General features: G+C 39.6%; 1 protein-coding gene across 1 annotated transcript in view; it reads left to right on the top strand.

Moving 5' to 3' along the window:
• The window catches only part of LOC310931075 (voltage-dependent calcium channel subunit alpha-2/delta-1), a gene marked incomplete at both ends in the record, with an annotated part of 144429 nt that overhangs the window by 114255 nt on the left and 17025 nt on the right, over positions 1-13149 (top strand). The window contains 4 exons of the mRNA XM_083894161.1: positions 4963-5024; positions 6176-6252; positions 10244-10304; positions 10392-10483. Of these exons, the coding sequence (XP_083750287.1) occupies positions 4963-5024; positions 6176-6252; positions 10244-10304; positions 10392-10483 (292 nt within the window). The remainder of the gene's footprint in view (positions 1-4962; positions 5025-6175; positions 6253-10243; positions 10305-10391; positions 10484-13149) is intronic.

Raw genomic sequence — 13149 nt, 5'->3', positions numbered from 1 at the left:
AATCAATAAAATCGGTAAAAATCGATTACTAAAAGCGTTGGCAACGAATTTAATTATCGATTCGTTGAGTCGCGCGATTAATACGTCGCTCCTAGGCGCGGAACTGTTTACAGATGCCGACTGTTTCATGCCGGTTGATGCACGCCCACAGCGAGCCTTGTGTGCGCACGTATAGTCGAGCAATAAGCGGTGCGGTAAAGTTTGGGTGTTGTTTGAGTGAGCGACAACTTATATTTTAGACTTGAAACATGGCGGAGGCGGAGAAAACCGTTCCGGTAACACTTTACCATTCATGAACCTAAAAAGTGTGTTAGCTGCAATCTTTGCAAGAGCGAAATGGCTTGGCACGGGAGAACCACGGTGATTAACCAGCACCTAAAAAGAAAACACGTCGGAGTCATCCGTGACAAGGAAGGGAGTAAGGAAGTAAGGACATGTAGCATTAGTCTCTCATGTTTCTCGTTTAGTGGGTTAATTTATTAATTATTCAGCTTTACAAACATGAACAGTTTATTAAACTAACGAAAGCTGGTTAAGGTGTGTGTGTGTGTGTGTGTGGGGGGGGGGGGGGTGTATAAGCACTTACAGCTTAGGCTGTCAGACAGGGTCAAAATCAACATATTAAATATACATAAATTAGTATTAAAAAAATACATGTTTACTTTAACCTGTAAATGTATGTATATCATACATTGTATGTTTTTTTGTGTTATTCTAGTAAGTTTTGATTTTTTAAAAATCATTTAATATTACTTTTGATAGCTCAGAGACGTTGGAGCAATAACCAGTTGTTTTTACACTTTAGTCTGCACTGTGAATTTGAAATGTTCCGTTTTTGAATAAAGATTTGGCAATTACAAATGTTTCTTTTTTTTTAACCGATTAATCGATTATTAAAATAATTGTTAGTTGCAGCCCTAAATATCTGCACAGGAAATGTCACAACACAGAAGACAATAAGAGTGTTTCTTAACCAGAAACCAGGGTTCAATACAAATGTGAGATCACCACTGCGGGAGTGAGATACAGCCCTCAGGACAGGGGACAAGCAGGCCGACACTGTAGCGTGGGGGAATCTCCACAGAGGTGTCAGGGAGGGAATATATTAACAGCGCATTGAAGATCACTTTAACACCAACAACTCCCGCAGCATGTGGAATGGCATCAAGACACCGATGGACTACAAATTCACCAACCTGCTGCCTGAGGATGACGCCACACTGCCTGATGCCATAAATCGGTTCTTTGCTCGCTTTGACACTTAGAGGGAGGAAACAGCTCCACTCTTCACCCTGGCTGATGAGGAACCATCACTGCCCCTCGAACAACATCAGGGGCCTCATGTACAAAGGTTGCGTACGCACAAAAACGTGGCGTACGTCCTTTTCCACGCTCACGTTTAGGGCTGAACGATTATGGAAAATAATCTAATTGCGATTTTTCGTGCCAATATTGCGATTGCGATGCGATTATTTTTTTAAGGTCTTAATCTTCTGTATTATTAAACAAAGACAAGCAATACATCATAAGTATGGCCAATACTATATTACATAAAAAATAAACAGTTCTTTCCTGGAAGACAGACCTCTGTTATGATGACATGAGGTGATGCATGAATAGATGATTTTTATTTAACTACTTCAATCACAATAGCATATTTGGAACTTACAAACATCTGAACATAAAGTGCTGAGAAGGAACCCTGGTGTTAAAATGAAAGTCAGTCACAAGTCACACAAAGTGCAGATTGCAGATATATATATATATATATATATATATACATATACACACACATATTCAGGGTTGACTGGCTCACTAGTCAACCCTGAGCCGAGCCACATCAGCTGTGTGGGACGGAATCATCCGAATGTCATCCAGGTACATCAAACTCCCATACAATACTGTTAAACAGGCCAACATTAAAGCGCAATTTTCAGCGAGAGCCGGTTTCTCTAATGTAATCGGAGCTATTGACCGCAAACGTATTGCTATAAAAGCGTTGTCACAGAATTTGTTTACGTTAATAGGAAACATTTTCATTCCATCAATGTTCAAATCATATGTGATGCGCAAATGCAGCTAACATCGTGTACAGTGGCCTGGTTCAACGCATGATTCATTCATTATGACTAACAGCATGGGAACAGGCTGGAGTCTGGCACAGTGCGCGATGGGTGGCTTCTGGGTGAGTAAATAGTTTATAATAGTTTACTTTAATTGTCCCTTATGTAAACCCGCGCAATGCACATTTGGGCATGTGCGCATTCAAATATCATTTTTTTGGTTTTCTTTATTTTCTGTTGAAAATAGAGCTACAGAGCTTTCTAACAAGCCCCTGATCGTCTCCCTGTGTTCAGTATTCATGTCAGTAAAAGCGGGCGTAAAGTTGGAAATGTCGGCCGCGGCAAAAAAAATAAAAAAATAAACATGAGTCAAAGTGTTTAATATCCTGCCATCTTTACGCACGAGCGATGTGTGAGCAGCTGGTTGTATGACCTGTTGCGGTCACTTTGCTTCAGCGGTGAGCAGAAACCCTCCGCTTCACCTCCACCTTGAGATCTGACCATTTCTTTATAATCTTTGTTTGTGTGTGTGTGTGCGCGCTGCTCCGATCCCACGGCATTTACAGACTCACACACACGCTCCCACTCACGTCTTTTTTTGTCATATTTACCCCTTGACAGGATACCAAACAAAATCTTCCTGCGCGTTTTCATTCATTCACCAGAATCTCTTGCTCAGACTGTGTGAAATTCCTTTACTTTCCTTTGTTCAGTGCGTTATTTGATCAAAGAGGTGAATGCAGGTTTTATTTAAATTGATTTGCATATGTAAATGGGGCGTGAACAGGGAGGAGTTTGGCACCTGTGCATGTGGGATCAATTCCACGTTGATTTGGGATGTACAAAGGGAACGTGCTTGGATCCATGCGTACGCACACTTTGATACATCTGAATTTATTTGTGCGTACGACAGTTTCTGGATTTTGGCGTACGCCAAGATTTAGTAGGAAATCCACACAAGTCTTTGTACATGAGGCCCCAGGTGAGGGTCGTCCTGAGGGGAGTCAATGTTAATAAGGCAGCTGACCCAGGTGGAGTGCCTGGGCGGGTTCTGAAAGCATGTGCTGACCAGCTTACAGGTGTGCTAACAAACAAAGTCAACTTGTCACTTCAACAAGCTGCTGTTCTAACATGCCTCCAAACCATGATCGTCCCGGTGCTCAAAAAATCCCCTGTGAGGTGTCTAAATGACTAACGCACTATAGCACTAACACCGATCATTATGAAGTGCTTTTAGAGGCTGGGGCTCTCACAACTGAAGGCTGCTACCCCATCTGACCTGGAAAAGCACCAATTTGCATACAGGACCAACCACTCTACAAAGTACGCCATAATAACAGCCCTCCACCCCACCCTGACACACCTGGAGATACCAAACAGCTATGTGAGGATGTTATTTGTGGACTTCAGGACTGGAACCCCTCAGGGCTATGTGGTGAGCCCAATGCTCTTCACACTATTCACACATGACTGCACTTCCATCTACCCCTCAAATACCGTCATTGAATTTGCTGATGACACAACTGTAGTGGGCTTGATCTCAGAGAATGATGAGACATCTTACTGTCGCGAGGTGGATCATCTCATACAGTGGTGCGAAGCAAACGACCTGGTCCTCAACATCTCCAAAACCAAGGAGATGATAATTCCGTAGTCACCTTTCACATACAGTACATGGGGAGACAGTGGAGGCGGTAGAAAGCTGAAGTTCCTGGGAGTCACACCAGCTGGCATGGCCAAACTACCTCCAACATTTCTCCTCCATTTCTAAAGAAGTACCATGGAGTCCACCCTGATCAACAACCCCACAGTGCGGTATGCCAGTTGTGCAGCCGTCTCCATTATGTGGTGAAGGTGGCTCAGCGCATCATCAGGTTGCATCAGGAGCTCCCCGTACTGGACACCATTTACACGAAAAGACTCTACCAGAAAGCCCACAATATCCCCAAAGACATCACACACCCTGGTCGCTCCATGTTTTACTGCTGCCATCTGGCAGAAGGTTCAGGAAAATCAGAACTAGAACAAACAGACAAAGAAAAAGCTTCTACCCCAGAGCTGTTTCCTCCATCACCCCACTTACATTATAACAGACACTGTGATATACAGTACATGCATGTTATCCTTTCTGTTATACAGACACTTTATTTTTATGCTCTTGTCTTGTTTTTGTTGATCTCAATGTGTGCCTTTTATGTTTTATATTTTTCTAGAATCTATGTTTTATATTGTCTAACTTTCCAAGAATATTCAAACAAAGTCTCATTGTACATATTTTCATCATTTATTAATTAATTAATTTATTCATTCAGCCGGTCCGAGTTTGCTTTCACACTGCACTTTTGTGAAATGAACCAAACCTTTTTATAATGTACTCCCTCGTCTGAGGCGGCTCTGCATCAAGAATTACTGAAGGAGAAGACGAGACAAAAAATTAACAAGAAATATTTCTCATCTATTGGTCAATGCAGGACAACGTTTGTTTCCTCCACATCAGAGCAAAACTTGGAGCTGCATCAAATCCTATCGGTCTTGGGTTGTTTATTTTGTTTTATGTGAACATACAACACATTATGCTCCAACAATGGGCTCAGACATTTCTCCCCACTGTCGTTCTACACCCGCATATGTTTTGGTTCTGTTTACCCACAATGCCCTGCGTTGTATTCCACTTTCTGCATTTGGTTAATTTGAAGCGAAGCAAGACCTATGTTTTAGGCAGACCAGAATACGACTTAAATATTACACAATAGACCATTATTTTTATCAAGGTTTTACATGTAATTGATTTACTATTCATACGTGATCTATTTTCATGGTTAATAATGCATCATGGTGTGGATTGTTTTACATTTGCATTACAACAAATCCTCTTTTTCTTGTGTATTGTCTTTGCCAGCGATACATAGATAGAGGAATCCGAACATACACGTGGGGACCTGTCAACGGAACAGATTACAGGTGAGTGAGCTGCATCATCAACTTTATAAGTTGTGCCGATAGAAATCTCTCCTCACTGAAGCTCTTGTCAGTCGCGCTGTTTCAGACTGAAATCTCACCCCCAGAAGTTGGACTGTGTTGTGATTGGCCAGCCAGATAGAGCTTTTCTAACTGTCTTGTGATTGATCAATACCTGGAAGTGACGTAATTACCACACCCGCTCTCAGAAGCGCAGCTCCCCCCTCTGGAACGGTGGATGCACTGCTACTCATTATCAAAACACTGTTTTAACAATGTTTAAAAATAGCTTTGTCACGACTCCCCACCGCAGTCCCCTTGATGCCTTTGAGCCAGAGTCGGACACAGAGTCAGAAGACACTGTCGCTTGTGAAACACCTCCACAACGGACGTTCTTCTTCTTCTGCGGTTCAATATACGCACCCGGATGTGCCAGGACTAGTGCCTGGAGCAGGAGGATCCGCTTTTCAGGAGAAATGCTGTTTATGTAACCAGAATGGTTTTTTTCAGAGATCTCACTGAGCCCGAGATTACAATAAAACACAGCATTCTCAGCAGTGGCTGAACTGTTTGTTTCGGGCTTCATAAATGAGGTAATATGGGAGCTTTAACAAACAGTTTTAATAAGATGGTTAATGGCAGTAATACAGCTTAAACAGTTTAATATTAATGTCTTAAAAATTGCAGTAAATCCCTTACGATAGCATGCAACAATGCTTGTGAAAACACTGTTTTATTAAAGATAATTAACCATTTATTATTATTACTTATTAACAGTTAACAATTATGCACATGTGAGTGCCTAGTTTCCAATGAGAAATTAGAATTGTTGATAAAGATTATAATGGACACTTTTATACTCACTACTGTTTATAGACAACCTGGTTATGTTTCTAATACAAGCTTATGTGTTAAAAGCAATAATAATTATGTGTATTAGTCTGTCATAAACATGCACTTATTTATGTTTACAAGTGTCTTATTAGTGGTTTATTATTTGTTAATTACATGGAATTATCATGACCATGTAAATAAAGTGATTTTAAAGTCATTTGTTGAAAACACCAAAGGCTTTAATGACCTTTGCTTAGGAACTTTGCTGACTTTTCCCAAACAAGTGATTCACTCTGTCCGTTAACTGTGCTTCTCTGCAGCCTGGCTCTTGCTCTGCCTAAATACAGTGAACACTTCATTCAAGCTAAACTGGGGGACGACATGAAACAAGCCATGTGTGAGTGCAGCACACGCCTTCATGATAAACACCACATAAATTCATTTTTCTTGTGCCTCTCGTCTTCTGGGTCGTGTACTTCAATGTCTTCACTTGCTCCTCGCTGGATCCACAACCACTCCTTTGTTATTTACTCCTCAGATCAGTGGATCCCCTACAGAGCTTTTCTTTTGTAGTGTAACCCACTGGTCAGTCGCCCTGCACTCCCACACACACACTCGTCCACATGCTGTCTCTCTCCCAGCCCCAGCCCAAAGCACTGGCTCTTTTGATCTTCTTGTCTCTCTCTTCTCTCTTTCTTGTCTGGCCCTCCTTCGGGCTTAAAGGAGAAGATGAAAAACTCTTTCACCTCCTCTCCTCACTCATTATCGCCTGTTCTTCTAAACTAAAAAGATGAAATAAACTTCTTCATCTTCACTGCAGAGTCAAGATGAAGAAGTGCATTTCATCTTTTGTTGCCTAAAACAAAAGAGCTAAAGTATGGACAGACCTAACTCTGGATTTTTTTTCGCTTTCTGTTGTCTCATTATCTCATCTGTAAAACTGTCTTCACCTCATTCTCTCTCTCTCTCTTACTCCTCCTCACATTCCTCTCCCCTTCCTCCCTTCATTCTCCTCACCTCTTTTCTTTGCTTATCCTTGCTTTCTCAAGGCCATCTCACTGCATGATTCACTGTGTTTTGTTCACTGTGTTTGTCATCTTACAGTTCAAAACACCAACTGATGTTCTTATAAATGACATGGAAGAAACTCAAACGGGATACTGTTTTCCAGGGTGTGATTTGTTGGGGGGGATGCAGGGATATCCCCCCCCTCTGGTTTTGCTATTTCTATTTTTGCTAAATTAATTTAATCTCCATTCCACGTGCACCAGCTCAGTACAGACTAGAGGTGTGATGGCTTCAAGGACAACTGGAAATTTAGAATTTGAATTTGCACAACTGCTCATCAACAAGTCAGTGGAGTTTTTTCTGAGTTGTGGGTTGTTTTGAACACGTCATAGACTGAAAACAATAGAAAAAAATGACAAATAAATTCCCGCCCCAACTGGTAAAAATATTCTTGTCGATGGATTGCAACAAAAGTAAAACGTTCCTACATATGCCTAAGTAACATGGTGGGTCTAGTTAGGCAGGTTACAGTAAAATGTCCATGTCCTTGAATAAAAAAATAAAATAAACTATCCCCACTTCTGTTTTTTTTGACAAATCACACCCTGCTTTTTGCAACTGTCACACGTTTCTAAGTCCGGTGCATTTTCTGATGCTACTTATTTTCTCTTGTCCTTCTTTTTGCTGGGAATTCAAAGCTTCTACTTGGGGCAAGTACTGTTTTCTGTCCTTTAAACCTTTGCTTCTTGTGATGCTTCTCCAGTGCATGGATACTTTGCATGCTGTGACTTACTGTTCAGGCCACATTTGACCCCAAAATACCCTAAATATCATTATTTTAGCCTAAAATTCAATTAAGTTTCCTAAAGTGACCCAAATATATCATTATAAAGTTTCAATAACAATGGTTCACAATAGAACATACCGAGACACAATTGCTGTGGATGTTTGATCTCAGATTTATAGGCTGTTTTTGTTTAGTGTTTCAAAATAAGGTTTGTTCAATTTTCTCTCAAAACTTAGTCTTTAATGGTCTGATATTTGGAATGATATACCGTTTACAATCAAAATTCATATTTTTGATGCAAAATTAATGTAGAAATAACAAAACCAGACACATGTACGACGTGATATTAAGTGGCAGGCCCCATGTTTTGTGCCTTCTTCAATTCTAACTTTTTCGGACTGTAATGTGTGCATAATAATGTGTTATAGTAGATGTAGATGGAGTTTGAGACCTCTGATGTAAGGGATAATGCAAGAGATAGACAGATGAGAGTGGAATATGATGACTTAATAGACGTGTGGTCGGATGTTTTAATCAAGAGATGCAGTCGGTAAGAAAACAGGATTCAGCACATAACATCTGGATTTACTGGATTTTTCATCACTATGACGTGATGCCACGAAGCATAAACTTCTAATGGCATGAGATATTGTAGCAGATGAGATTCGAGTGAGCTTTTCCAACCGCCTATCACTCCCTCTCTGCCATAACGAGTCTGTCACTGTGCCATAAAGGCTGTCGGAATGTTTACAGGCCCGTTAAAGAAAGTAACACACCACGTCTCACTGTCACGGGCTGCTCTGATAGGGAATTGGGGACTCAAAAGTGTTCTGTACAGCCATATAGAGTTACACTCTTGGAGCCAGACCACCAATAGCTTAATCCATTTTAGCACTTTCCTACAGTAGGTGGTTTCTGCAGCCACCTGTCCTCTTAATATATTAGGGACATTCACGAGCCAAGAGTGTGATCGATGAACCCCCCACCCCCCATGTTGCAGGAATACAGTGTTCGTTGAGTTAATAACCCAGTGCAGGTGTTGAAGAGAGTTGGCGACAAAGAAATAAGGAGGAAAAACAACAGAAAAAAAGTATCTGGTGTGGAAAGCAGTTGGACATATAGACATACTGCCATGGTCCACAGTGACAGAAGGACGATGAATCTGCCCGTTGTGCTTTATGTGAAGGACGACGTTTCATCCTGCACCAGATCTGCACGACCCTGAGGAAACTCAGTGCTCAGTAATTATTTTTGCAGACTCCACCACACGACTTCATATAGTTTTAAAGGCTGTGTTTAAAATGTCTCCATTTTAAGACAGTAGTGAATGATGGCCGTTGATGCCTGTCATGTCATTTATGAGATAAGAATTTCCAGGCAGTATTTTAAATGGATTCCAGAGCCAGGCAGTTAAAGGAATTTTCTGTATCCCTACTGTATGTTGTTTGCTCACATGCTCATGCTATCAAAACATGTATTATTAAATATTTCTTGAAAGTTCATTCCATTTTATTTACTTATATATTTTTTTTACATTAAACATTTGTCTATTAGGTTTAGTTTAGGGCTGATCTATTTAAAAAGTTCTACATTTGATTGTACATACAATTCAAACAATAATAAACAATATATTATATAGAATAAGGTTTTAAACAAGGATTGGGTGTATTTAATTAAACTATTTATTTTATCTATTTAATCATCCCTCTACATTTGAACAATCTGCTTTTTTCTGTAACAAGCTGTTAGTTATGGAATTCTTTACCAAATGAACCCAAATCAATTTCATATATATATATAAATATATATATATATATATATAAAAACTTTAAATTTCAAGGTAAACTGTTGGGTCAAATCAAATCTGAGCTGTAGTCATTTTAATAAACACACTTGTTATGATTGTTGTATACAGTATGTGCATGTTTGTTTGGTGATATGTCTATTTAATTGTGTTGCATTGTATATTTGCAGATAGATAGATAGATAGATAGATAGATAGATAGATAGATAGATATTCTGTACAAGAGCATCTATTACCATGTCTTGGGAATTTCTTCATACAGCTCTGCATATTTTTTCGAGGTATGACATCATCTCTCAAATGATGAATGATTTTCTATCTTCCCTGCTTCCCCCACCCCACCCCAATCCCTCTTTTTCTCCCCTGGGGTTACAACAGGGCAAGGAGGCAAGTATTTCTCAGTCAGTTATTCTATCACTGCCTCTCCATCCACAGTCTGTACTTTCATCCGTCACCTCATATCTGGCCAGCATTTCATATTTCATGTCTGTGCTTGTGTACTAACCCTGTGCATAGCCATGTGTGTGTGAGACATTCAGCTGTGTCCATGTATCACCCACCAGCCTTCCGCCTGCAACATTTGATATGACCATTGAATTGTCAAGTGTGTCTGGACTTTTGAAATGGTCTCACTCGCGCAGCACGAATACCAGTGTACATTTCATCATTTTATAAATAGAAATGATAGTTTATTGTGCACTAGTCGACCTGTAGTGATAATATATAGTGGGATACCTCACAGTTGTGTCAGTTAGAAACCTGAAACTGTTGTTTTTGTCTTCTCAAAAGCAATGGAGACCATGCAGCTGAAGAGGTTTAATGAGTATGGTTACACCTACATTGCGCCAAGGTGAATGCTCCCTATACTGTCCCGTAGAAACCTGATTTTGCTATGAGCAAATACAATGATTGAAACTGATCAATAACACTTCTTCAGGGATTACTGCAAAGACTTGAAGGTGTCAACCAACAACACCCAGTTTCTCCTGGACTTCAATGAGTACATCGATAGAAACACTCCAGGTGTCTGTGAGTCATGCATCTCTTTTTTTTTTTCACACTCAGCACACACTCAGCACAGTTTTCTGTATTATTGTTTAATGTCCATTTGAAATATTGCAATTCTACTAATCCAGAGTAATATTTGGTATGTTGCAATTAGGTCCAGCAGTGGTCAAAATCAGTGGATCCAATCAGCCAGACAAAAATGTAAAATCCGATGCAATACTTCAAGCTTCACTATACACATGACGGAAAATGGAAATAAAAATTGGCAAAATCATTTAAGCTGAGTCATGTTTTGGCTGTTTATTCCTTCTTTTTGGAAGAAGAATATCTGTTACACATTTGGAGAATTAAGTCTTTGAAATGACACACGTGTTGTTAAGGCACCATCTGTAACAATGCGGCCAAAAACGGTTACTTCAATCAAAATTAAAAACACTGCGGCTTGTCTCCTATATGATATATTTAACTGAAATTTCTTATCCAAACAACCAATGATTCATAAAGGCAAAAACATTTCCAGGGGTGGTTTCAATATAAGGGGTGCTGTTTGTGAAGTGGCTCACATTGAAAAGAACATTTTGGCACAGCCTCAAAAAATGCTTTTAAAGGTGATGTGAACTTTGTACTGCATTGCAACAACGTTTGTGTATGTAAGCGAATGTAAATCTCATCTGACAGGAAAATGTGTTACTAAATTCCTTGCCATCAGTTTGGAGATGTATCAAATCACATAAATATTTTGGGGCCCTCCAATTTAAAGCCTTAAAAACAAGCAATAAAAACCTTCAAGTCAATCCTGAACCGGACAGAAAGTCAGTGGAGGGAGGAGTAAACTGGTGTATTGCGGTCATGCTTTCTTTTTCCGGTCAGAAAACAAGCCGTTGCATTTTGCACGAGCTGCAGACAACGAAGAGACAGCTGTTCTAAGAGCGTGGACACAGATGACCACTTGGTCCGGTCATCATTGAGATTCAGGAACTGTAATTACATCCTTGTTTTAATGTAATTTATACAATTTATTGGGGACTGAAAATTATCTTTTCTATTTTTTTCTGATTGGTGAATAGATCTGGATTTTGTCTGCAAAACAATGGATTTTGTCATTCTTTAAAGCTAAATGTGGCACGTGTCATTAGATGTGTTCATTTAAGTGTGATCCACAAACTTCTTGAGCATTTCGGTGTGTGCAGAAAATATGCATGAGCATATATATGCATTTTCTTGCTAGAAATGTTCACTCTCAGTGATGGTCAACATGTCAAGCTCAGAGCATGATTTTGGTCATCAGATTATTGTGCAGCTTGAGCAAAGTGACATCAGCCACATCGACTAGAGTTTCCTAGAAGCCTGATGCTTTCATGCTACACAATGACTCATATTGTTTGACTTGTCATCATCTAATGGAGCTCACGCCTGGTATGGTTTACCTCCATCATCAGGCTAATGGATATAAGTATCCTTGATCTGTTTTAAGCCAAGGTCATGTCATAGAAAAAGGCATTAAAGCTTTTCTTGATGCTGCGTTGAAGCGACTACCGTACTTCACATGATGTTTTCTTCTTTCACAAGATAATTTCCTGACAAGAGCCATGAGATCATTTGTTTCCTCTTCATATATTCTTGAAGAATGTTTTGGCTCCTCCCATTATTCTTCCTGTCGGCCAGTGATTAGATTTACTGCAGGGATACTGCAGATTAGTGCATTGCTTATTTATTCACTTTTCACCCTGACAATATAGATATATTTTTTTTAACGAAAGACTGTTAGACTGACTAGATTCTGAATAGAATAGAATAGAATAGTGCTTGTTATATTTTGGTATGGGATAAGACGTGACACAGTTCAAATCCAGCAAAGACTCGCCAATAAATATGAGACACAGTTAATCACTTTAAGAAGCAAAATAATATAAATTTAATCTGTCAAAAATATTGTAGTTCATTGTTTGAAAATACACTTGCTCTTTGTGCGCCCTGATTGGTTCTTTTTTTGTTTGTGGGCGGGGCCTTACGACTATGCCTGCCGATTGGCTACTGAGTTTTGGAGAGACAGCTCAATAAAAAAAAAAGCGGGAAGTTGTCGCAGGTTTGGAGTCGATATCCGTCTGGAACTCATTCTCCGTAGACATCCTTCACAACAGTTTTAAATATCTGACGTTTATAATCTGACAAACGTTAGATATGTACAAGTATTGCTCAAATGAGGGAAACTTTGGGCAGAAGTGACCTGGCCAAAGAACAGGGATGTAGCATTAAGAGATGCCCCATCCATGTTCAATATATTGACTTTATGTACTTTGTTCTCTATGTTGTGATTAAATTGAGAAATCCTGCGCTTTTAATTTTCACAGATTTTTTAGTTTTCTTCAGTTAGACAGATATCATGATGCATTGCTATTTGATTGTCTTGCAAAATATTGTTTATCACAGAATCGTTGCATCGTGATATTATTGGTATCTTGGACCATGGATCGCTTATTGAATCATGTCCGGTGGTACCTTGTGATTCCCATCATGCTACGTCAGTGGGTAACATTCATTCAGACTCTTTCGATCGGATCAGGACATCCCTAATTTTCCAAAACATTCATTAAATTTCAGGCCTGTAAATGTTTTCTTTTCCTTATTTCAAAACTTGGGAACCCTGGAAATCACTGTATTAGATTAGCCAGCTACTTTTTAGCGTT

This window comes from Microchirus variegatus (assembly GCF_963457635.1).
Source record: "Microchirus variegatus genome assembly, chromosome: 8".
Taxonomy (NCBI): domain Eukaryota; kingdom Metazoa; phylum Chordata; class Actinopteri; order Pleuronectiformes; family Soleidae; genus Microchirus; species Microchirus variegatus.
The sequence above is the reverse complement of the archived record's forward strand: the minus strand, read 5'-3'. Positions and strand labels throughout refer to the sequence as shown.